At 39.2% G+C, this 24427-nt stretch overlaps 1 protein-coding gene across 2 annotated transcripts in view; it reads right to left on the bottom strand.

The window, feature by feature from the left end:
- Positions 1–24427, bottom strand: part of plxdc2b (plexin domain containing 2b) — a 115283-nt gene that overhangs the window by 2771 nt on the left and 88085 nt on the right. The window contains exons 10-13 of one of the 2 annotated variants that reach the window (XM_026936701.3): positions 22327–22387; positions 21862–22015; positions 17274–17312; positions 409–581 (exon numbers count right to left, since the gene is read on the bottom strand). In XM_026936701.3, the coding sequence (XP_026792502.3) occupies positions 409–581; positions 17274–17312; positions 21862–22015; positions 22327–22387 (427 nt within the window). The remainder of the gene's footprint in view (positions 1–408; positions 582–17273; positions 17313–21861; positions 22016–22326; positions 22388–24427) is intronic. The other variant, XM_034303946.2, reaches the window with a different exon arrangement.

Here is a 24427-nt window from a genome sequence, read left to right as displayed (position 1 = left end):
TTGCAACACTGCTTAAAATAGCTACATAATCAGGTTCTCTGTACGTGTTTCTTCCCACTCCATGACTACACAATCAGAAAACTGCACTTACAATTGTACTAAAAATTAAATTAGCAGATGAACTTTGTACTCTGTATGAGTTGCTTTCACAGCAGTCCCATTTTTAAATGCCAAAACTGTGTAAATTTACTGAAAATAATTAATCATCTTTCTTTATTTTATTAGTGAAAATTTTTGCATATAATTCAGAATCGTGATTTCGTAAGTTAAAGAAATACTTATAATTTCTTATTAATAAATCAATATTTATGCAGTCTAATCGACCTCTGACTTATTTTACAGTATTTGTGATTTGATAATGAAAAATTCAAAAAGTACCATATTAAACACACACACACACACACATACCTCGATGAAGAAGAGGCTGGCGGCTGAGCTGGGGTGGTGGTAGATGTAAACAGTCACCAGCACCACAGCCACTATGACCAACATCAGCATGAGCATGGCCAGGATCAGGCCTGTGTGAAGGTTGTGTTTGTTGCTGGTTGATTCCCTCTCCGCCATGCTGTGTGCCGCTGCCGCTGAAAACGAAAAATACATGCATGAAACACACATGGAAGCAGTCGAGATCGGTGTAGACTATTCCACAGCAAACGTGTTTGCACATGACCTCATAAAACACTAACAGTATATGAGCTGTTGACTATTATTAGTATTAAAAATGTTCTAATGTACATCTTTCTTTTGCACACACACACACACACACAATATCTAGGACCTATGGACCTACTTAATGCTGTATGAACTGTGCACTTCTCCTCTCTAACAGAAGGGAGCAGTGTCCATCAAACTACCTTCTCTCCATTTCTCACCATAACCAGCAGGGACTGTGTGTGTCTTTCACAAAGCTCAAATTATGAGAAAAGATATAAATAAATTCCTCTGTTGTGTCTTTCAGGACATTGCTGGCAGGCTTCACTGGCACTGATACGTTTTTAGTACACTGCCATTTTCTAATCTTTAATAATAAAATGTTCCACTTTCACTGTTTATATAATGCCGAAAATTAGGCCTCGCCCTCTGTGAGTTTCCTGAAATTTAATTATGTAAAATCAAATGCATCATACTGTATCGACGTCCATGCTTTGTACCAGCTGAGCCCGTACCCAGAAAGATGGTAATAAATACAAAATACTAAAGCCATTAGTCACAGGAAAGCAGGAACATTTAAGTGCTGCACATCTGCTTTATATCAGCACTAATATATATAACAGATGTTAATGATAAAAGCCATGAGCTAAAGAGAACAAGGTCCATAGCCAGGGATAGACAAAAATCCATCAGAAAATTAATTTTTTAAAAATATATAATACAATATACCACAAATGTAAATGTATCAAAATAAACATCTTATACATGTAAAAACTCAGATCAGTAGAGCTACTTCAGTTGACATGGGTAAAGTTAGCACTCTGACACACAGCTAATGCTAACAATATGTATCCTTCTGAAACTACACTGGCTATAACCATTTCATTGTGAGGAGTCTATCATTTTATGTTTCACTGATATTCATTTCTTTTCTTTCATTTATTCATCTTCAGGAACCGCTTTACCCTGGTCAGTGTCGCAGTGGATCAACTAAAAACAAACACTTTAGTGTGAATTGGCCTTCAGGCTACATAGCCTACTGCTCTACTGCACGTATTTCCCAGTGAGCTATAACACAGTAAATACAACGTGACAATATGCATACAGTCGAGAGTTGGACTCGCCACGTTGCTAACGCTGCCTTCATGTGCTATCCGAATTATCCTACTTCCCACTTCTGAAGTGGTAATTAGGAGTATGTTGAAAGAACATGAAACATGGGTGACGCCAGGTTCATTCACACATATTTCTTTTTTCTTTTTTTTTCTCTTTTATTTCACTTTTATTTTGACACCATAACACATATTACTCAGTTAGCTAGCTTGCTGACGATAATGGAATTTTGGTCAAATACAATCAATTTTCATGGTGTAAAAATGTACAACATGCATAGAATGGTTGCTGATATACAGCAATGAATATAACCATAATTAGGTGCATTTAGGAAAATGAACAAAACCTGCCATTCAGTACAGAAAGTGTACTCTCCTCCGCCATTTTGACTCCTCAATACTCAGAAACTGGACTGAAGGAACACACACACATACATATATACACACAACTGAGCATCCTCCATCCTCTTTGCAATTTTTTTTGCAAGTTTTTGCACATTACATTATGCTGCTACAATACTTATTATACTTTACATAGGCTGCTACTCTTATGTTTACACTATTTCAGCTACTTGTATTGTACTCTTGTACTCTTGTCTGCAATATTGTCACTAGTTTCACTTTTAAATAGAACTGTGTACTGGTCAGCGCTGCACTGGGACTTACTGTGCCCATTGTCTGTCCCAGTAGTCATTGTACTGTCTTGTGCTGCCTGCACATGTTTGCACTTGTGCACTTTATGTATAAATTTATGTAGTCCCTTGTAGTTCTGTGTTGTTCTGTGTTTCTTATATAGCACCTTGGTCCTGGAGAAACGTTGTTTCATATCACTATGTACTTGTATATGGTTGAAATGACAGTAAACTCCACTTGACTTGACTAGACTTGAAAGTTTAGGACTCCTCCCATCTCGGAAACTCGGGTATCAAAATTATCTCAGAGTTTTCCAGTCGTAATTGTCATTCATGTGGAACTTCCTAGTGGGAAACTCATATTTAAGTGAAGGCAACATAAGTGGTGCGCATATGTAGGGTCATGGCTTGTGGCTGTAGTGCAATGTCAGGTCACATGATGTAAACTGACAGATGGAAATCAGGGCCTTTTTATTTATAGTTGAAAGATTATTTTTCCAAAAATATGTAATTAATAAAACTTTCAGCTTCTGAGCTGCACAACAAAAAACTCGTTCGCCCTATCGTCCGGAGGTTGTGAGTTATTGCTCGTGCCCTCTGGGTGGGAGGGGTATATTCTCTCTCCCCTGTCAATCACAGTGACACTAGCCAATCATGGGCATCTGTGAGATCATGTGTGTGGAAGAGGGCAGATAGCGCTTTCCTCTGAGTGCGTTGTGTTGCCCTGTGACAGCAGTAATTCGAAAAGATGAGGTTGGCTGGCTTCATGTGTCCTGGAGGACACACGCTAGCCTTCACCCTCCCTCTGTTGGTAGCTGTGATGTGATAGAGGAGAGCTGACCGGTGGGCGGGAATTGGCCAAGACCAAATCAGTGAGAAAATGGGGAAAAACAGACTTAAAAAAATTAAACTAACTGGTTATTATGGAACTATAAGAAATAAGTTACAGTATAACATTATGCTGTATGGTGATTTTCTTTCTTATTTGACTGAATAAATGCTGTTTAGTTTCCACTTATTTTCTTGACTCGAGGTGTCAAATGAAGAGAATGTTTACTGTGTCGATAAAAACACAAAAAAGCACACTGACTCAACTGCACAGCTAGTAGAAGAGCACTGCATTTTTCCTGGGGAAATATTCTCTATTCATTCTGTATTTCACCCGTCTGAACAGACGAGCGGGCTAGATTAGGATCTTATAACTCCAGCATAATGTCTCTCAACACATACATTCCCACCTCCCACACACGTACACACACACACACACACACACACACACTCCACTGCCTTCCTGCTTAAGCATTTTAAAAGAGATGGCTTTGACCTTCAGTCACAAGCTAAACCCGAGGCTAACAAATTGTTCAAAATCTTTGCAAAACACACACACACACACACACACAGCTCATATAGATAAAAGTGTTATCATAAATTCAAGGAGATTGAAGTACAGCATATGAGAGTGTACATGTGAGTGTGTATTCTCACACTCAACTGATCAAACTCCTTCCCAATTAACACACCTGCTGGTTAGATTTACACTTCTTCTTTCACTCCTACAGATGTAGGGTCACTTGCTGAAATGCATCATGAATTGGAAAAGATACTTGTGCATGTAGATGTTTGGACAACTCAAAAGCAAACAGAATAAATTAAGAATGAATAGAGATGAAAAGCAGCCAGCTCAATGGCAAGGGAATAATCAGGATCATTAATAAATGAGTGCTGCATATTTTAGCTGAATAAATGAATGATGAGCATGGGTGGGCTGTTTCCCCAAGTGTGAATGTTTCTTATCTCTGTCCCCTCTCCATCCCTGTCCTCATGGGAGGAAAGCAAGGAAAATAAGGACACTGATCAAAGAAGATGAGAGTAGAGGAAGGATGAGTTAATCATGAGGTTACGTTGGTGAGTATGTATTTACTGTTCATGCATATATTACCAGTCAAAAGATTTAATAAATTAATAAATTGCTATTACGCATAAGGGGAAAAAATTAAACAAGTGTTGCAATACATACCTAAAAGGACTTGTTTCGTGAAGCAGTTACTGTAGAACGTTATATTTGTCTTACAGTTGATACTAGACAGTGTTAGTATCTCTAAGGCACATACACTCACAGGCCAGTTTAATAGGAATACCTGTAACCATGCCCATTCATGCAATTGTCCAATCAGCCAATCATGTGGCAGCAGCACAATGGATAAAATCATGCAGATACAGGTCAACAGCTTCACACACACACACACACACACAAACACAGGGTGTAGGCTGAGAGATCCATGTAGACATGCAGGTGTAATTAGCAGGAGCTGTTAACCTGCCTCACAAATAACGCCTTCTGGCTGCAGTGAAGCGAAGTGACCTTTACATAGAGCTAATGGAATTAGACAGGCTTTTATTGAGGATGAGGGATAAAGAGTAGAAATGGGGCAGAGAGAAACATGGAGAGACAGAAAGATAGTTTTGGTTGATATGTATTGTCAAGTATTAGAAGAATTAATGTCAGTACAGCAAGAGTTGTGTTTGTCTTTTAAGAATAAAAATGCTTATGTGTACTGCACGTGTGTATGTGTGTGCATGCGTGCATGTATTTATTAGTGTGTTTATATATGCTTTTAAGCACTAGCATGAAAGCTGGCTGGATGAACTTTCCCTCCCCTGTCTAGTGGTTTTGTAGTGCCTGTTGAACAGCTCTTACAGTTCATTTCTCTCCATCCATAATGAAACACACACACACACACACACACACACACACACAGAATCAAGGCCAACTGAGCTCTCATCTCTTTTGACACACAAATCCAACTATGGTGGGCCTGTACTCATATTCTACACTACATAATCAATTAATCTACAAAATACACACAACTGCACACTCACTGTGTATAATATATCCGATGTCAACTAGACACTCTAATGTTCCAAGATAAACAACACATCCCAGCAGTTATATCTTAGCTGCCATGTCTCAAGCTCAAGTGCCTAAATTGAAGTGAATGAGTTTATATGGCTTTTTCAACTCTGGTCACTGCAATGCATTTCCAGGCATGCATCTGTGCCAGATTGATTTCACCAGAGCATTTCTCATGAGAACTTAGACAAAAACAGGCAGAAAAGTGGAACTGGGACACAGCTCATGCTAGAAGAGTCCGTTCCTTGGAAACTAGTGTTTCCAACTGTCTACTAAAAAAAAAAAAATGTAGTCAATTTTTTGAAAGAGAAACTATGATATGGAAAAGACAGACAGACAGACAGATAGATAGATAGATAGATAGATAGATAGATAGACTATATGGCCAAAGGTTTGCGGACACCTGATCATCACACCCATGTGTGGTTCTTCCCCAAACTGTTCCCACAAATTTGGAAGCACACAATTGATAATGTCTTTGTATGCTGTAGCATTAAGATTTCTCTTCACTGGAACTAAGAGGCTCAAACCAGTTCCAGCACGACAATGCCCCTGTCCACTAAGACACACTTTGCCAAGGTTGGAGTGGAAGAACTCGGGAGCCCTGACCTCAACACCTTTGGGATAAGCTGGAACGCTGACTGGACCCCAAACCTCCTCGTCCAACATCTGTGCCTGACCTCACTAATGCTCTTGTGATTAAATTGGCAAATTCCTACAGCCACACCCCAAAATCTAGTGGAAAGTCTTTCCAGTAGAGTGGAAGTTATTATAACAGCAAAGGGGGAATAAATCTGGAATGGGATGCTCAACAAGCACACATGGGTGTAATGGTCAGGTGTCCACAAATATTTGGCCATATAGTGTAGATAACAGGGGTGTAACACACTGACAACATCTGTGTCTGTTTAGTGCTCCACTTATCTGTATCTGTATTCAACATTTAAACCCAATGTGGTCATGGCCTAAACCAGAAGGGATTTTTAAAAAATTAAGTATGAACCCTACAATTGGTATATGAATTCTGGATTTGACAGTTCCCCAACTTCAGCTACATCACTCGAGTTCATAATTGGTCTCAACTACACATGTGTCTGGGGCTGCTTTTTTTTTTTTTTCTTTGTTCCTGCTTGCAATATTTTAAACAAATTAAACCACTGCAAACCCTGACCAGGCAGTTACTAAGGATGCTGTAACTGCATCACGCAGTGTAACATGCACATGGTCTTTGTTTGTCCCACAAGCTTCATATCTGATCACTCACTCGTGCTTGCACGGAAATAAAAATCTCCCAATCATGAAAATATTTTGATTTGTCACAGGATCCCAGTCCTGATACACACCTCTAGCTTCTCTGGAAACCTTCCTAAAAAAATGAACAGTGTGCCTCCTATTTGTATCTGTATTTCTATCTGTTTAGAAACATTAATCTATCACCAGCCAGCTTCCTTAAGAGTCTGTCACTCTTGTATGCATGCACACAGCCACAGACACACTACTGTATCTCTGTTAGAACATATCAACATGCACTGCCCTCTAATAAAACATTAATAAGAAATCCACAATAAGAAAGCACAGGTGGGTTAACCCCGGCCCTCGGGACAGGACAGGGCTATGCATCAAGTGCATTAAGATAAATACATCTGCCGCAGTGCAAATGTGAACACATAGCTACATTGCATTTTCTCCTGATTGGTCTCCTTGGCATAGTCCTCTGTTCCATTTGAGATAAAATACCTCATTTGTTCACTCCCCCTTTCCCATATTCACCCCCATGGAGAAACATCACAGTTGTAATATGTACAGCTGCAAAACATGAACACAGACACATGATGACAAACCAATCAGAACAATTCATTTCTTTTTGGTAAAATTATTACACTTTGTTGCTCCAGGCTCAAGCCAGCTTTACATTGTGTGATTTCAGCAGTCTTTTAAGAATACTTGTTGCACTGTATGAGATGCTCCTAATAAAATCTTGGCCAAATTCTATAACAATTCTCCAAAAATAGACCTGTGATCAATCACTGCTTATTTACTATTTATTAATTACTACATACTGCTTACATCATCATCCGTGTGTGAGGATGATCCAGGCTCGTGAATCTGCCACAATACAATACAATACAGTATGATTCAGTTTAGTAGCCTCCGATTGATATGAGATCAGCTTTGTTGAGAATTTGGGGTAATCCTACCATTAATTCACAAATGATGACATAGAAAAGGACTATTTTATGTAGCAGAGATGTGGGTAAATCACCTTGCTAGTCTATTTACACATCAGTTTAAAAAATATACATTTTTTTTACACACCAGCTGTCTGTCCTTCTTCAATAATAAACGATTTATAATCAGTTCTAATCAATAATAGATTCATTTCAAATGGTGCCTTTTAAATCCAAATTGTCAGAACGTTACACCCCTAACCTGTAATAGTGCTGTGAGTTTTACATCATCGCATGGCGTCCACCTATTGGTGGGTTTTAAATAAACACTGTAGTGGCAGTCATGCTCCGAGATTCAAAAATTTCAGTCACTTGCTAGGACTTTATTGTTGACAGTCTTTGGTTACAATGGCTGCCAATCTCAACTCACAACAAAAGTATTCTTTTACAATGAGCCATTTTTGTCTTGATGGCAAAATTAGGCCCAAAAATCATACAGAGTAAACCTGGCTTAAAGATTTACATTTTTGCGTGCTTTTGTGATTTAATTACAATTAAATGATTGATTATACATGTAGTAATGACATTATGCCTTATACATTCATTGTTCACATCTACTTCCTCTTCTTGAGGTGCTACTTTCTGAAGTATGTTTCATACTCAACCAGTTTTATGGCTATTGGTAGGACCTGTACTATTATGGCTATTATTATACTATTATTATACATCATTACCCGAATCTGTCATATTCTGCTTGCTTGTTGAATGCTTTCTCTGTGTGTTCTTTGTCTCGAGACCATTTCAAGTTTTCTAGAGATCAAGTCTTTTCAGTTCCTTTCCTATGCTCCAATCCACATCCTCCAGATTTCCGCATGCCTTGTTACTCCCAATGATGTCATCGCTCCGTGGCTATTTAAGTCATCTGCAAATTGGACCTTTTTAGCTTTTAATGCTCATTACTTCATTGCTGATTGTTAATATTCTGATTGATCTAATTTATAGTGAACCCTGCACTTGTTTTTGGACTTTGATACGGTTTTGATATTTGCTCTGGCAACACAGTGGTTGTAGGTGCTAGTATTGTAGCCTCACAGCTGCAGGGTCTCGGGTTCAAGCTTGGATTCCTGTCAGTGTGGAGCTCTGTACATGTTCTCCCTGTGTCCATTTGGGTTTCCTCTGTGTTCTCTGGTTTCCTCTCCACCTCCCAAATCCACCAGTAGGTGGCTTGGCAATGCTAAATTACTCCTAGGTGTGAATGAGTGTGTGTATGGTGCCTTGCGATGGACTGGTGTGTTTCCACCTCATGCATAGTGTTCTTGGGATAGGCTCTCGATCCACCATGACCCTGACCACGATGAATGAATCACTGATTGAAGTTATTTGCTCTTCACAGTTGGCTTTGATCACTAGGTTCTTGTTCACTGTATACTGTGTATATAGTGAGTTTGTTTACTAGGTGTAGGTTGTGACTGCCATTGTTTGAAGATTGGTGTGAGTTTTGGACAGTAAGGAAGAGAGGGAAATGTGTGTCTTATTTGGTGTTCTGGGGTTTTGTTTGTTGTTTTGGCCTGGGTCACATCTGAATTGATAAAAATCCAGTTATGTTTGGTGCCCACTACCCTGGTATACAATATACTCCCTTTGTAACCCCCCGTATAATATCAGTTTTACATCTCACCAGTGTGCTATGACCTGATCCTAGATGTAACAAGAGCAAATATCTATGATTGGAAATAATGTAATGTAATGCAATGTGCACATATGTACTATGTAATATGGAATTATCCTTAGGATGTTATAAACATGGTTCAGTCTCTCCAGTGGGATATTTCCCTTGCCATCATCTACTGAACTGTTGCTCACAGCAGGCAGGTTCATATGCTGAATTTCACATGCTGATGAGGATGCATAGATCTGTATGTGTGTCTCAGTTTTATTACAGCAGGATGGGATACAGAGCCATATCTCAGCGTCTTGGCTGTGGCTGACGGAGCATCTTTTAGGAAGCATATCTCATCATTCATCCTTTAAGTGCTCTTTGCTGAACCCTGAATTACTCAAGGCAAAAGGATGGAAGGCTGAAATAACAAAGAACTGCTGTGCAAAAACTCACTAGAGTTGTTTTTTTTCAAACTTTTTTTTCTAAGTAAGAAAACAACATATGGATAACTTCTCTATCTCTATTTTACCTCTCTCTCTGCCTTTTAAAAAAAATTCCACATTCCCCTCTTCCTCATACAAACACACTTAAAGCAAACACATGCACACATGACACAGAAAAGTCATTTTGGGATTTTGTCAGAACAGTCAGACGTCAGCAGCCAAGCTGATTCATACAGCAACGTTATCACACAAGCACAAAGTGTCACTTTTTTCACTGCATCCACGTAATTTTAACATGCACCGAGAGATGCTGGTTTCTGAAACCAGAGATTCTATGATAGCTGAGGAGCATTCGTTTCAAATTTCCACCTGTGCTTCTGCCTACCTGAGATAAATCATTCACAGGTTTTGGACATTTGAGATCATGTCTAGTCAGTCTTTCACAGTCTTTGGACATTTAATTAAAATGGAGTTCATGTACAATATATGAGGAAATACAACGTGGAATATTTGTAAAAGTTTGACAAGCAGATTCATATTACTGCCCCTTTCACACATGCACTTTTACACATGAAGTAATTAATTGGGTAGAGATCTACCCTATAGACCCGTAATACAGTTAAAGCTGCTATGGAGAAATGAAAGAGTGCTGTTGTGAAAGCGCAGTCAGTGCAGAATGTGCTTATTTATGAGCAAACCACCAGCAGACTCAGAGAATGCAGCATAAGCAGAAAGAAGGCAAGATAAATAATTGTTTGAAATATAGATTCCTCCCAAATCCACTGATTTTTTTAGATGTTACATTTTGTGTAATGGGACATTCATAGTAAATGTGAACGTGTGAATCCTGGGAAAATATTATTGGAAGCCTGCACAAGCCAGGACATGCTGATACTGTCCTCGATTTTGACTTTAGCAACACTATAAATGTGTTCTTAAAATGTCTTGCAATCAATTCACATCTGCTTTACCACAGTGCTATTGACTCTTCAAATCTGATTAGTCAGAAGTTGATTCATTTTCTATAACAGCATCTCAGACAGTAGTTCAGCTGCAAGGTTTGTATTAATGCACTGGGTCTAACACTTTATTGTTTCTATAGTTGTGTTTTATTCCTTACTTTCCACACAAGTCAACAACCGGTTAAGTAAAGAATAGCATACGACAGACTGTGCTGCAGTCACAGACATTTCACAACATTATGCGTAACTATAAACAGCACAGTGTGTTGTTCATTAATAAATTCAGAATTGTGGCGTAAGAGGAATAACACATGTTGTAATGTGCCGCTATGTGAAAATAATCCACGTCAGGGTGCTGTGATGAAGGACATGATAGTGTGGACATGAAGCACCCTGAAGTGAATTATTTTCATATAGCAGCACAGTACAACGTGTGTTATTCCTCTTACGCCACAACTCTGAATTTATTAATGAACAACACACTGTGCTGTTTATAGTTACGCATAATGTTGTGAAATATCTGTGACAAGGTGGTTTGTGTTATCACTTAAGGCATAATTGTATTCTGTATTCTCTCTTCTGCAGCTAATAAGACAAAAAAAAAAAACAAAAAAAAAACAAAAAAAAAACGCACTTGTCCTGTTCTTGTTCTGAAGATTCTCCTGTGCACTGACAACCGAAACTGTTACATAAACTTCTCCTACCAGAAAGCTCACAAAATCTTTTCTTGGTTAATTAATAGCAGGTTTTTTAAAATCAAATTTTTTTTTTTAGTTTTATATTACGTGGCACATCCACCATACAAGTCCCTGTGTATGAGCTGTTACTATAGGAACAATAAAGTATTAGAACAAGCACATTAATATAAACCTTTTAGTTATGCTACAGTTGGAACTACTATCATAGAAAATTATTTCACATCATCTGATTTGAGAATTCAACTGTGCTGTGGTAAAATATTTGAGTCTAATATCTATATCTATAATTTACCTGTTGTATGTAAGAAAGAGAAAACACACGGAAACACTTAAATCTCTTAAATAATTCTAAATATTTCCAGAGCTGTCTGAAATCGCATAAAACATAGATATGATATTTCTGTTCTTTCATGGAACATACTCTTCTTTACTAATTCCCAGTGAAGTGTCTTTCTAAAGCTTATCTGTCAACAGAGTTTTAACAAAGTAATAAAATATTGGCTTGGTGTTGGTACCAAATACTTGCTAATGTCCGTCTCACACCCTCAGTCTCCTCTAAGAGTCATTTTCACAGTGATGCATTGTGTTTAGTGTAGCTCTCTAAAAGCTATGGGATGAGTAATTGACAAAGATTAATTAACTGATTGTCCTAGATGAACCTAATTAATCAGCACACCCTGCTGTTTAGATGTCAGTGTCACGCAAACCATTTACAAATAGTGTGACAGGATGCATTCGTGCTTAGACAAATGAACATTTCAATCCCTTTCGGATTCACCCTCATGTCCTTGTGTAGTTTATTGTGATCGCCAGATGAAGACAGCAGAAACATCAAAGCAATAAACATCTACTAATTAAATGCGCTGAGCACAAACTAGACAGAACCACGGTATCACACACTGATGTACTTACAGGATTTCACACACTGATTCACTTACGCATACGTGCTGAGGAGGCATAAGACTTGTCATTTAGGAAAAAGCTAATGCGATTTAACACTGAATCAGGCTTTTTTTATGTGCAGCCTAAGCTGATTAGTATATATTAATATTATTAATGAAGTAAAATAAGAAAGCTCAGAGGGGCTTACAAATGGCTGAATAAAGGAAGTGAAAAGATAAATGTGGAAATGGAGAACCCTGTTTAAGTTGTACCTCAAGATTCATTCCTAGAAATTACTTCAGAGGAAAATCCTGTCAAAAATTTAACATGATCATATACACTTACAGTATATACATATGAAATTATTTAGATTAAATTAGCACTGAAGTAAATCATTTTCAAACTCCTCTTGGGTGGCTAACTTTAATTATCTCTACATATTTAGGTGAATTTGTGCTAAATACCAACTTTTTCATTTAAATCAAACACTTTTTTACAGAACATGACAGATTCAGGGAGCATTACATATGAGCTCAGCTATTTATGCATAAAATAATCTTGGTTTTGGACTAATCACTTCTTATCTTCTAGCCACATCTTCTTACCTGGAAACATTTAGCTTCGGAATCTAAGTGCTAATCTAGCTAGCTATCATTGCTAATGTTACTGATGAACAGTCTTATTCGTTATGGTATATTTTGATAGATTTGGCGATTGTTTTATGAATTGCTCAGAAAATTACAATACGAATCAAGACTCTGATACTGAAATCTGACTTGTGTCTATGTGTGATAAGAACATGTAGTAGTGTAGTAGCAGGTTATTAGCCGGCTATCTGTATGACAGGAGCATATGCTTGTCTTTTAACAGGTAAGCTCTTAAATCTGGCAGAAAAATATGTTTTCCTTAGAGGGTAGAGATGTAGAGAGGGTAGAGATATAGAGAGGGTAGAGGTATAGAGAGGGTAGAGGTGTAGAGAGGGTAGAGATATATAGAAGGCAGAGATGTAGAGACGGTAGAGATGTAGCGAGAGTAGAGGTATAGAGAGGGCAGAGGTATAGAGAGTGTAGAGATGTAGAGAGGGTAGAGGTATAGAGAGGGTAGAGGTGTAGAGAGTGTAGAGGTGTAGAGAGAGTAGAGGAATAGAGAGGGTAGAGGTGTAGAGAGGGTAGAGATATAGAGAGGGTAGAGGTATAGAGAGGGTAGAGGTGTAGAGAGGGTAGAGATATATAGAAGGCAGAGATGTAGAGACGGTAGAGATGTAGCGAGAGTAGAGGTATAGAGAGGGTAGAGGTATAGAGAGTGTAGAGATGTAGAGAGGGTAGAGGTATAGAGAGGGTAGAGGTGTAGAGAGTGTAGAGGTGTAGAGAGAGTAGAGGAATAGAGAGGGTAGAGGTGTAGAGAGGGTAGAGATGTAGCGAGGGTAGAGGTATAGAGAGGGCAGAGATGTAGAGAGGGTAGAGATGTAGAGAGGGTAGAGGTATACAGAGGGTAGAGATGTAGAGAGGGTAGAGGTATAGAGAGGGTAGAGGTATAGAGAGGGCAGAGATGTAGAGAGGGTAGAGGTATAGAGAGGGCAGAGATGTAGAGAGGGTAGAGGTGTAGAGAGGGTAGAGGTGTAGAGAGGGCAGAGATGTAGAGAGGGTAGAGGTATAGAGAGGGTAGAGGTATAGAGAGGGTAGAGGTATAGAGAGGGCAGAGATGTAGAGAGGGTAGAGGTGTAGAGAGGGTAGAGGTATAGAGAGGGTAGACGTATAGAGAGGGTAGAGATGTAGAGAGGGCAGAGATGTAGAGAGGGTAGAGGTATAGAGAGGGCAGAGATGTAGAGAGGGTAGAGATGTAGAGAGGGTAGAGGTATAGAGAGGGCAGAGATGTAGAGAGGGTAGAGGTATAGAGAGGGTAGAGATGTAGAGAGGGCAGAGATGTAGAGAGGGTAGACGTATAGAGAGGGTAGAGGTATAAAGAGGGTAGAGGTATAGAGAGGGCAGAGATGTAGAGAGGGTAGAGGTATAGAGAGGGCAGAGATGTAGAGAGGGTAGAGGTGTAGAGAGGGTAGAGGTATAGAGAGGGCAGAGATGTAGAGAGGGTAGAGATGTAGAGAGGGTAGAGGTATAGAGAGGGTAGAGGTATAGAGAGGGCAGAGATGTAGAGAGGGTAGAGGAATAGAGAGGGCAGAGATGTAGAGAGGGTAGAGATGTAGAGAGGGCAGAGATGTAGAGAGGGTAGAGATGTAGAGAGGGTAGAGGTATAGAGAGGGTAGAGGTATAGAGAGGGCAGAGATGTAGAGAGAGTAGAGATGTAGAGAGGGTAGAGGTATAGAGAGGGTAGAAGTATAGAGAGGGCAGAGATGTAGAGAGGGTAGAGGAATAGAGAGGGCAGAGATGTAGAGAGGGTAGAGGTGTAGAGAGGGTAGAGGTATAGAGAGGGCAGAGATGTAGAGAGGGTAGAGGTATAGAGAGGGTAGAGATGTAGAGAGGGTAGAGGTATAGAGAGGGTAGAGATGTAGAGAGGGTAGAGGTATAGAGAGGGCAGAGATGTAGAGAGGGTAGACGTATAGAGAGGGTAGAGGTATAGAGAGGGTAGAGATGTAGAGAGGGTAGAGGTATAGAGAGGGTAGAGGTATAGAGAGGGCAGAGATGTAGAGAGGGTAGAGGTATAGAGAGGGTAGAGGTGTAGAGAGGATAGAGATGTAGAGAGGGTAGAGATGTAGAGAGGGTAGAGGTATAGAGAGGGCAGAGATGTAGAGAGGGTAGAGGTATAGAGAGGGTAGAGATGTAGAGAGGGTAGACGTATAGAGAGGGTAGAGGTATAGAGAGGGTAGAGATGTAGAGAGGGTAGAGATGTAGAGAGGGTAGAGGTATAGAGAGGGTAGAGATGTAGAGAGGGTAGACATATAGAGAGGGTAGAGGTATAGAGAGGGTAGAGATGTAGAGAGGGTAGAGGTATAGCGAGGGTAGAGGTATAGAGAGGGTAGAGATGTAGAGAGGGTAGAGGTATAGAGAGGGCAGAGATGTAGAGAGGGCAGAGATGTAGAGAGGGTAGAGGTATAGAGAGGGCAGAGATGTAGAGAGGGTAGAGGTATAGAGACGGCAGAGATGTAGAGAGGGCAGAGATGTAGAGAGGGTAGAGGTATAGAGAGGGCAGAGATGTAGAGAGGGCAGAGATGTAAAGAGGGCAGAGATGTAGAGAGGGTAGAGGTATAGAGAGGGCAGAGATGTAGAGAGGGCAGAGATGTAAAGAGGGCAGAGATGTAGAGAGGGTAGAGGTATAGAGAGGGCAGAGATGTAGAGAGAGTAGAGGTATAGAGAGGGCAGAGATGTAGAGAGGGCAGAGATGTAGAGAGGGTAGAGGTATAGAGAGGGCAGAGATGTAGAGAGGGTAGAGGTATAGAGACGGCAGAGATGTAGAGAGGGCAGAGATGTAGAGAGGGCAGAGATGTAGAGAGGGTAGAGGTATAGAGAGGGCAGAGATGTAGAGAGGGCAGAGATGTAAAGAGGGCAGAGATGTAGAGAGGGCAGAGATGTAAAGAGGGCAGAGATGTAGAGAGGGTAGAGGTATAGAGAGGGCAGAGATGTAGAGAGGGTAGAGGTATAGAGAGGGTAGAGGTGTTCCCTTTGTTCATAGTTTCTTAGACATTAAAAACATAAAACTAAAAAACCCAATCTAATCTCTCCAACTTTCTATGATATGCAATGTAAAAAAAAAAAAGACTTCTTAGCAAGTCAAAATATCTCAAATGTAGTCAAATTTATCTGGCATTTCCTATTATAAGATTACAAAAAGTATATAATATATATATAAGATAATATAAGAAAATATAAAATATATAAGTTATATAAGATTATATAAGAAAATATAAGATTATTAAACCCATTTCTAGACATTTTCATTTCAAGCTTGAAATGGCAGAATATTTTTATTATTATTTTATTTCTAGAAGGAAGCAAAATGATCTGCCAAAAGAATAAGAGCATTTAAAGCTTGAAATGAGCAGAAGCATCTAAAAACAGGCTGTATAAGAAATATTAGATAAATTTGGCCATATTCAAGATATTTTCACTTGCTAAGATTTCATTTTTGCAGTGTGGCATTTACAAGCCTAGATGCGGTTTGAATTGAAAAGGAAAACTGATACACATGATTGGTGAGAGACGAAGAGAAGTCTTAACTTTGGAGATACTTTGGATTCAACAAAATCTCAGAAACAAATCTCAACAAAAGCACTGCTGTATGCAATGCACTAGTGATGCTAGCGTTAGCAGTTTCTTTCAGCGCTCGCTACCCCACACTGCTAGCCGGTCGAAAGCAATAACCGACGCAAGCAGTCACTTTATTTGCAAGGACATACGCCTCTACAGCTTTACAGAAAATGCTGGATTCAGACTCTAGATAGCTACAATGGAACCCAGATACACAATACTATTAAAACCATTTATTATTCTACATAGGTGTTGTAGGATTATCTTCAGAATGCTCTACTTTAAATATTAATTTATATTGATGGATTTTTACAATCAGGTCTGACTCTAAGAGCAATTGTGTGACAAGAATAACAACAATACCTGTCCATTATCTTGCTTAGTGGAGAATACGACAGGCAGATTGCTTATTTTGGTAGCACTGCTCCTAATTTCTTTTGCATTAGTGATAAAAAAGTTCTGCTGGCTTCCAGTCTGCTGTTTCTGAGTCATGAAAAACTGACTACGGGCCAAATCAAAACCACATGAGGGCTAACAAAACCTTTTCTATGCAGGAAAAAAAAACACAGGGAAAGAGAAAGAGTGAAAGAAGGTTGAGGAACACAGAGATAGAGGTGCAGACGCAGAAAAAGGCAAAGGAAGAAAGTTAAGAAAAAAGAATGAGAAAGCAAGCAAGAAAACAGTGAAGGAGTGAGAGTTTGATATAATGCTATGAAAAGGAATGTGTGCTGAATTCTTCAATATCAGGAAATGAGCTGGCTCTACGGCTCAGCAAGAGATGGAAAAGAGATTGAGGCTGAAATTCAGGATTCGTCAGAACCCACAACCCCTGCATGCACACACACCCACACAAACACACACACACACACACACACACTATCCCTTCTCTGAGCATTAGAATGATATTGTTTTGTTTTGTGACACACTGTATATATCACACAAGGTGACATCCTACCTCTATTGTCTTTGAGATGAAGGGCAATCTTGGTGTCATCTGTGCATGACAAAAACAGAGAGACAGAGAGAGCGATAGAATGTGAGCAATATGAGAAAGCGTCAGCTTATTTGCTTTTTATCCTGTCAAAAATCAATGCACACACACACTACTTTACAAAACACAAATTACAATTTACAATTACAAATACAAAGGATTTTACTAAAACCTTGGGTGCTATTCAGGGGTAAGTTATGATGTTTTGGCATTGCGTTAACGTGTTGTGCTTTGTTCACATCTCCACCTATAGAGTGGAAAAGAGCAATAAGAGTGCAGGCCAACCATGAAATTGAAATGAAAATACTTGGCACATAATTTACTCATTTGAAATCAATTCTGTTGCTTGAAATCAATTTCATTTCTTGCTGCGTTCTGTATTCTTCAACCTCGCTCAATTCCACATGTGTGAGCTATTTACATAATGTGGGATGAGAATTGCCTTTGTGTGTGTGTGTGTGTGTGTGTGTGTGTGTGTGTGCCAGAAACAGAAGGGCTTAGAGTTAGGTATGATTTCTGAATTGAGAGAGAAGAAGCTTTCAACTGTCAACTGAGTAAAAATGATAGAAAATATTTATCCTTGGTGACAAGAGGAAAATGAGCAAAGGATAAATCCTGCAAAGAGATGAAAGGGAAGATAAAATAATCAAAAGAGAATGAGAAAGAGAGAATGAGAAAGAGAGAGAGAGAGAGAGAGAGCTTTTATAATTTAAACAGCTCTCCAATCTGACCTGAACTAGATTGTTACACCTCTTCTGATCTGTCCAATCTCTGCTCTTTAGTCATTTTTGTCTCTGTGTGTGTGTGTGTGTGTGTGTGTGTGTGAGATAGAGACAAGCAGCTCACAGCAATCAGAACTCATTCATTCTCATCAGAATTATCTGCTGGAATCACGAGTGGGTGAGAGCCTGGTCACTCGGACACCCTCACACATCAGGACTGCACTTGAGTAATCAGAGTAATGCTTAAAGTGCTTAAAGTGTTGTGCTTCTCTGATGGAATGTAGAACCAGGATGGAGGACCAGGAGGGAGAGATTTGTGATTTGTGATTCTCGGGCATATTGAGCGCTCGTTAAGTGTTAATGATCAGCTGGTGGTTGACTGACCCAATGACTGTGATTGCTTTGATGAGGAAATCGATGCCAACTTGCTTAAATATAATTAATGAGTCTATATGGCCTTTCCCGATTACGAAAGCAGAAATGGGCACGAACACAAACTACTTTCAACATTACATCTAAAGCCAGACTGCATCCAACTCCACAAAGCTGTCACTGGCTTTCACAGTGAGTTTAGCTCACTGTCAGGAGAGGTGTAAAGATTCACAGGTCTCAGATAAAACACACACTGTACTGAGCGACTGAACCGATGTGGCCAGATTAACATCTCTTTTTATTTATATGTACTCTTACTGGCACTGTGTCCCAAAGAAAGAGGCGAGGCCTCTCTGCCTGACAGTTCCAATACAGGAGGCATGGCCTTTAATTTCCTAAAGCGAACTTTTTTCCCAAATGGGCTACTTACACAAACACTTTTGCATTATAACTAAGACAGCACTTTTGCCTCTGGCTCGTCCACTACAACGACAATGGTACTATTTTACACCTGGTGTTTGCAGAAACTCCTGAAAATCACATATGTAAGAACACTTGCAAGGCTCCTTCTAGTAAGCTGGAGAAAGGCGTCAGAGTGAATGCTTCATCATGCATTAACTACTATGAAGTTATGAAAATACTGCGTTTGCGCTCTCCCATTACATATTTTCACATATAGATCCACATATAGATCATAATTTTTCTGCTATCTTTTATATTATATTTTTATATTTTTCTTTTTCTAGTTCTATGTAAATAAATTCTGTTTTTATGTAAATTCTGTATTATGCCACTGGATAGTCGTAAAAAGCATTTCACTGTATGTCGTACTGTGTATGGTTGTGTGTGACCAATAAAATTTAAATTTGAATTTGAACACGTATTAATAAAAATGAACACCCAAGCTAACACTATGATTTTATTGTAAGACTGAAAAAACGTTGCTGTCCCACTGTACTGCTCAATGTAAACAATGCTACCAGAGACGTGACATTCATGCTATTTCCAAACGGTAATACATAGCCCTGAGTCGAAGTAGCCCATTAAAATCTGTGTGCCCAATGCTGAGTAACACTATAACATCATAGCAGACCACACCGTCCCACACTGCATTGTACTCCATGCCAAAAGCTCTGAATCATACCGTATTAAATCATTATTATAGGATTATTGGATGTGCCTGAGCAGTAAATACCACTCTGTCAATCAGAGAAGTTGTTAATGGGCAGTGGTGGCTCTCTACTAATCAGTCGCTTTTATTCAAAGTGACTTACAGTTGAGACTGGATCCAACTGAGCAGCTTCGGGTTAAAGGTCAACTGGCAGCAAAGCCCAAAGCCTTAACTACTGAACCACCATATGCCTGTTCAAATCCCAACAATGTGTCACTGTGGAATCCTTGAGCAAAGCCTTAACCCTCAACTGCTCCATGCGTGCTGTATCATACCTGACCCTCAGCTCTGACCCAAGCCCATCTAACAAGCTACTACGTACAGAGAAAAGAATGTCCCTGTACTGTGTTTGTACTTGTGACAATGTACTTTCTTTCTTAGTTGGCTTTTTTAATTGCTGTTATACAAATGTGACAGCATTTAAACTAAGAATAGTTTGGCACCTTGAACTGCTACCTTGTCCTTATAAAAAGTCAAACCAAACACAAGATGTTCTGGATCATAAGGCTCACAAATGGTCAAGCTCTCTGGTAGGAGATTTTAATAACTTGGGAAATATTGATATAAATTGTATTTATTTTACTAAGAAAATTAATCTGGTGGAAGAGGAGTGTTTTGATGACACATGAAAACCTAGAGTTGGGGTCATAAGTTTACATCCGCCTTGCAGAATCTCCAAAATCTTAATAATTAAAAAAAAAGAGGGATCATAAAAATTGCATTTTGTTTTTTATTTAGTGCTGCCACAAGACACAATAATAACTGAACCATTACTAGATGATCAACGACTGTTTTTATGTTTTGTGATAGTTGTTCATGAGTCACTTTGTTCTGAGCAGTTAAACTGCCTGCTGTTCTTCAGAAAAATCCTCCAGGTCCTGCACATTCTTTGCTTTTCCAGCATTTTCTGCATATTTGACCCCTTTGCAGCAGTGGTTATATGATGCAACTATTACAAAAGGTGCAAACATTCACTGATGCTTCTTGAGTGCAATTCTTATAAACACATGAGGACAACTGAAGGACTCGAACACAACTATTACAAAAGGTGCAAACATTCACTGATGCTCAAGAAGCATCAGTGAATGTTTGCACCTTTTGTAATAGTTGTTTTCGAGTCCCTCAGTTGTCCACAGTGTGAAAAGATGGATTCCAGCATCATATAACCACTGCTGCAAAGGGGTCAAATATGCAGAAAATGCTGGAAAAGCAAAGAATGTGCAGGACCTGGAGGATTTTTCTGAAGAACAGCAGGCAGTTTAACTGCTCAGAACAAAGTGACTCATGAACAACTATCACAAAACATAAAAACAGTCATTGATCATCCAGGTAACAACACACAGTATGAAGAATCAAGCGTATGTAAACTTTTGAAAGAATTCAGTTGTGTAAATTCAGTTATTATTGTGTCTTGTGGACTATATGTAAACATCTGTTATGTGAAATAGCTTATTCAGGGCAGCACTAAATGAAAAACAAAATGCAATTTTTATGATCCTTTTTATTTTTTTTAAATTACATTTTGCAGATTCTGCAAGGCGTATTTAAACTTATGACCCCAACTGTAGCACAAAGAACAATTAAGTATTTTCTTTTAATCTTACCCCAATAGCTCCTGCTCAAATTTGGACCAACTCTGCCCGCTCCCACACTTATTATTTTTGTATCTGCCTGAGATATTTTATAACTGACTTCATTATTTATGTATCCCAAATTATAAACACATTAGTCATTTAAACCACAGCATTCCTGACCAGGACAAAACTGTTACTGCTTTGATGAATGAATGAATGAATGAATGAATGAATGAGGAAACCCACCATGTCCTATACTCTCTACTGTTAATCAACATGGCTTTTCTTTATCCTGCAAATTTCATATCTGACTACATGCTCCGCCCACTCCTGATGCAGGAGTGCCCTTTAGTCTATAAGTGCCGTATAAAGTGTGTAATTTAGAAGCAGTCTAATAGGTAGAACAAGGTTCAGATAGAGACAGAGAGAGAGAGAGAGAGAGAGAGAGAAAGTAAAAAACTGTGTTACAAACATTTGCAAATTTGTTACAGTTCACACAATTTGTATGCAAATTGTATGAAAATGTTAAAAGGCAAATGTTAAAAGATTAAATGTTAAAATGTTAAACGGAAAATGTTAAAAAATTAAAAGTCGGTGTCAGTGTTTGTACCTTTTCTTATGAGTTTATTTGTATGAAACGGAATGAAATCCAGCCTTGTCCGTTTGTATGAGTGTTTGTATGAGTATTGGTCTGTGGGTTCAGTTTCTCTTACCTTCTGTAGGGATGCTGGTGGGTGGATGTGATGTAGACTGGGTGGAATCAGTCTCTGTAACGGCTCTGTTCCTCGTGGATGTCTTGGTCACTGATGCAGTGGTAGATGATTCAAACTGAGTGGTTTTGATGATGTCGCACATGTTGTCCTTTGTCTGAAAGAGTGAATATTAAACACACAGTGCATATCAACACAGGGCATGCACAGAATAAGGAATAAATCGGCAAGGCAATGATAAGTTAATTAAAGAAATTATAATAAATTATTTATTAAATATAATAAATTATGATGACGACTATAGAGCTAAAGAGAGAGACAGAGAGAGAGAGAAAATAGTCAGACCAACAGACAGAAATAAAGTTGGGGCGGGGCTTCTCGTTCTCCTATCAAACTACAAATGATGGCATCCATCATGTAGTCACAGCAACAAGCCAGCTGCATGCACAGGTGCACAAACACACACACCTCATCTGGGCAGCTGTTGTCTACCCAGTCCTGCCGATGGCGGTCAAAACCACTAGAGCATCTGAAATGAGAACATCATCACAAACATCATTAGCATCACTAACAGTATACATACATAAACATCACATCATAACCAACAACAGTGTTAATCAGGGGGATTATTATTATTATTATTACAGTGACTGATGTAAAAATAAAAAAAGATCTGACAAGCTGCTTTTTGCTGTGTTGTGCAGTTCAAAAACACAATAAGCACTGTCTTACTGTTTCATTTTTGTTCAATTCAAGTGCTTATTGTTTATACACACATGTGCCTTTGTCTTGCCTCCGCCCCTGTCCTGTCATTGGTGTGTTTCCCGATTGTGTCCAGGTATTCTGTGTTAATCTCATGATTAGTTTGTCTTATATACGCTCATGTTCCTTTGTCTTGCAAAGTGTCAGTCACTGGTTAATGCACATTTCTCAGCCTTGGTTTCCCATTTTCTCTGTTTCTGTGTTTCCAGTTTTAACTCCATGTTTAGACCCGTTTCTGTATTCTTCTTTATGATGATGAATTGTCCCAGGTTGATGATGCTTGTCTGTGTTTCAACCCCCACCACCGGCTTTAACTATGATTGCTGGATTAGCCCGATTAAACCACACCTCATTTACACACGATACAGCTGTGCTGTTCATGAACTGTCCACAGAAGCCTTCAAGTCTTTGGTTTTGCAGAGATTTTCTAGCCGTAAAGCAGCTCTGATTCAAGAGCCTGCTCTAAAATCACCATGCACAATAAATACAGAAATATAGAACAAAAAATCACATTGATACAAATTACATGATGATTCTTTTTTTTAATGACCATCAGATACAAGTTACAAAATATTTTGTAATTCAGAACAAAGCAGAATTGAGTGCCCTAACTTATTGCCTTGGTGAGGGTGAGTGTGTGTGCGTGTGTGTCTGTATAATTGAACAAGCTTTGTGCTGAGGCAAAAAATATTGGAATATTAAAATAAGGCTATGAACAAAACAATATTCATTCAGGTTTCTCAGCTGAGCTCTGACAGCCTAATGAGAATTTTACAAATTTATACTATGAACCATAGCTGGAGAGACAGACAACAAAAGCATGCGATTTGGAAAGGAACATTTTTTAAAGTTAATTTATTCATTCATTACTCAATCTTAAGCAAGCGCTTTATCCTGGTCAGGGGTGGTGGTGGATCCAGAGCCGGGAATACAGGGCAGGAATACACCCTGGATGCATCCAGTCCATTCACAAACACATTCACACCGAGGGGCAATTTTTAGCTTAGCCCACCGGTTCCTAACCCTGGTGCTGCAGTACTCTTTGTCCTGCATATTCTAGTATTCTCCCTGCTCTAACACACCCACTTTAACAAGAAGGGCTGCTGCTTAGAAATTAGTTGAAATGGGTGTGTTAGAGCAGGGAAAACACTAAAATAGGCAGGACAGGGGTTCTCCAGGACTAGGGCATGTTTTTGCAAGGAGGGCCCTGAGGAAACCAACACAGACACAGAGAGAAACAAAACTCAGCAAAGAGCTCAGGATCAAACCTGGAGCAGTGACCCCTGCTACACCAACCCACAAAATATTAAACATGGGGATGTGGTTAAACCGTGACTTCTACTGTACATCCTAACCAGTTCTGTTAATGCAAATGGCAGCCAAGTTGGCTCTCAAACCTGTGTGTGGTTCTCTAAAATTGTGAAATCCTCCTCAGGCTTCCTGTCATCCAGGTCATTTTTAAGCACTTGAATTTGTGGTATAATCTTCAAGACGCTTCCTTGGTCATCCAAGAGCATCATCAGTTCTCAGTTCAAGCTTCATCCAAATATTTTTCACCCCCGAACTAGCTTAAGCCTTTCTGTTTGTGGTGGAAAAGGGTATTTAACATTCAGAGCTGTTCACTGTGCTATACACGCTGTACAAAATGGCGTGATGGACATAGTGTGATGTAAGCAGGGTAAAATGCTGTCAGTCAAACTATTTAACACTACAGAAAGAACACCCCAGTGGCCACATCCGGTGCATTATGAGATGGCCTTGTGTCCAGATTTCAACAGAAAACCACAAAAGCCGACTAAATAACATG

The sequence above is a fragment of the Pangasianodon hypophthalmus genome, chromosome 4, assembly GCF_027358585.1.
Source record: "Pangasianodon hypophthalmus isolate fPanHyp1 chromosome 4, fPanHyp1.pri, whole genome shotgun sequence".
Classification (NCBI taxonomy): Eukaryota; Metazoa; Chordata; class Actinopteri; order Siluriformes; family Pangasiidae; genus Pangasianodon; species Pangasianodon hypophthalmus.
This window is presented reverse-complemented; position numbering and strand designations above follow the sequence as displayed.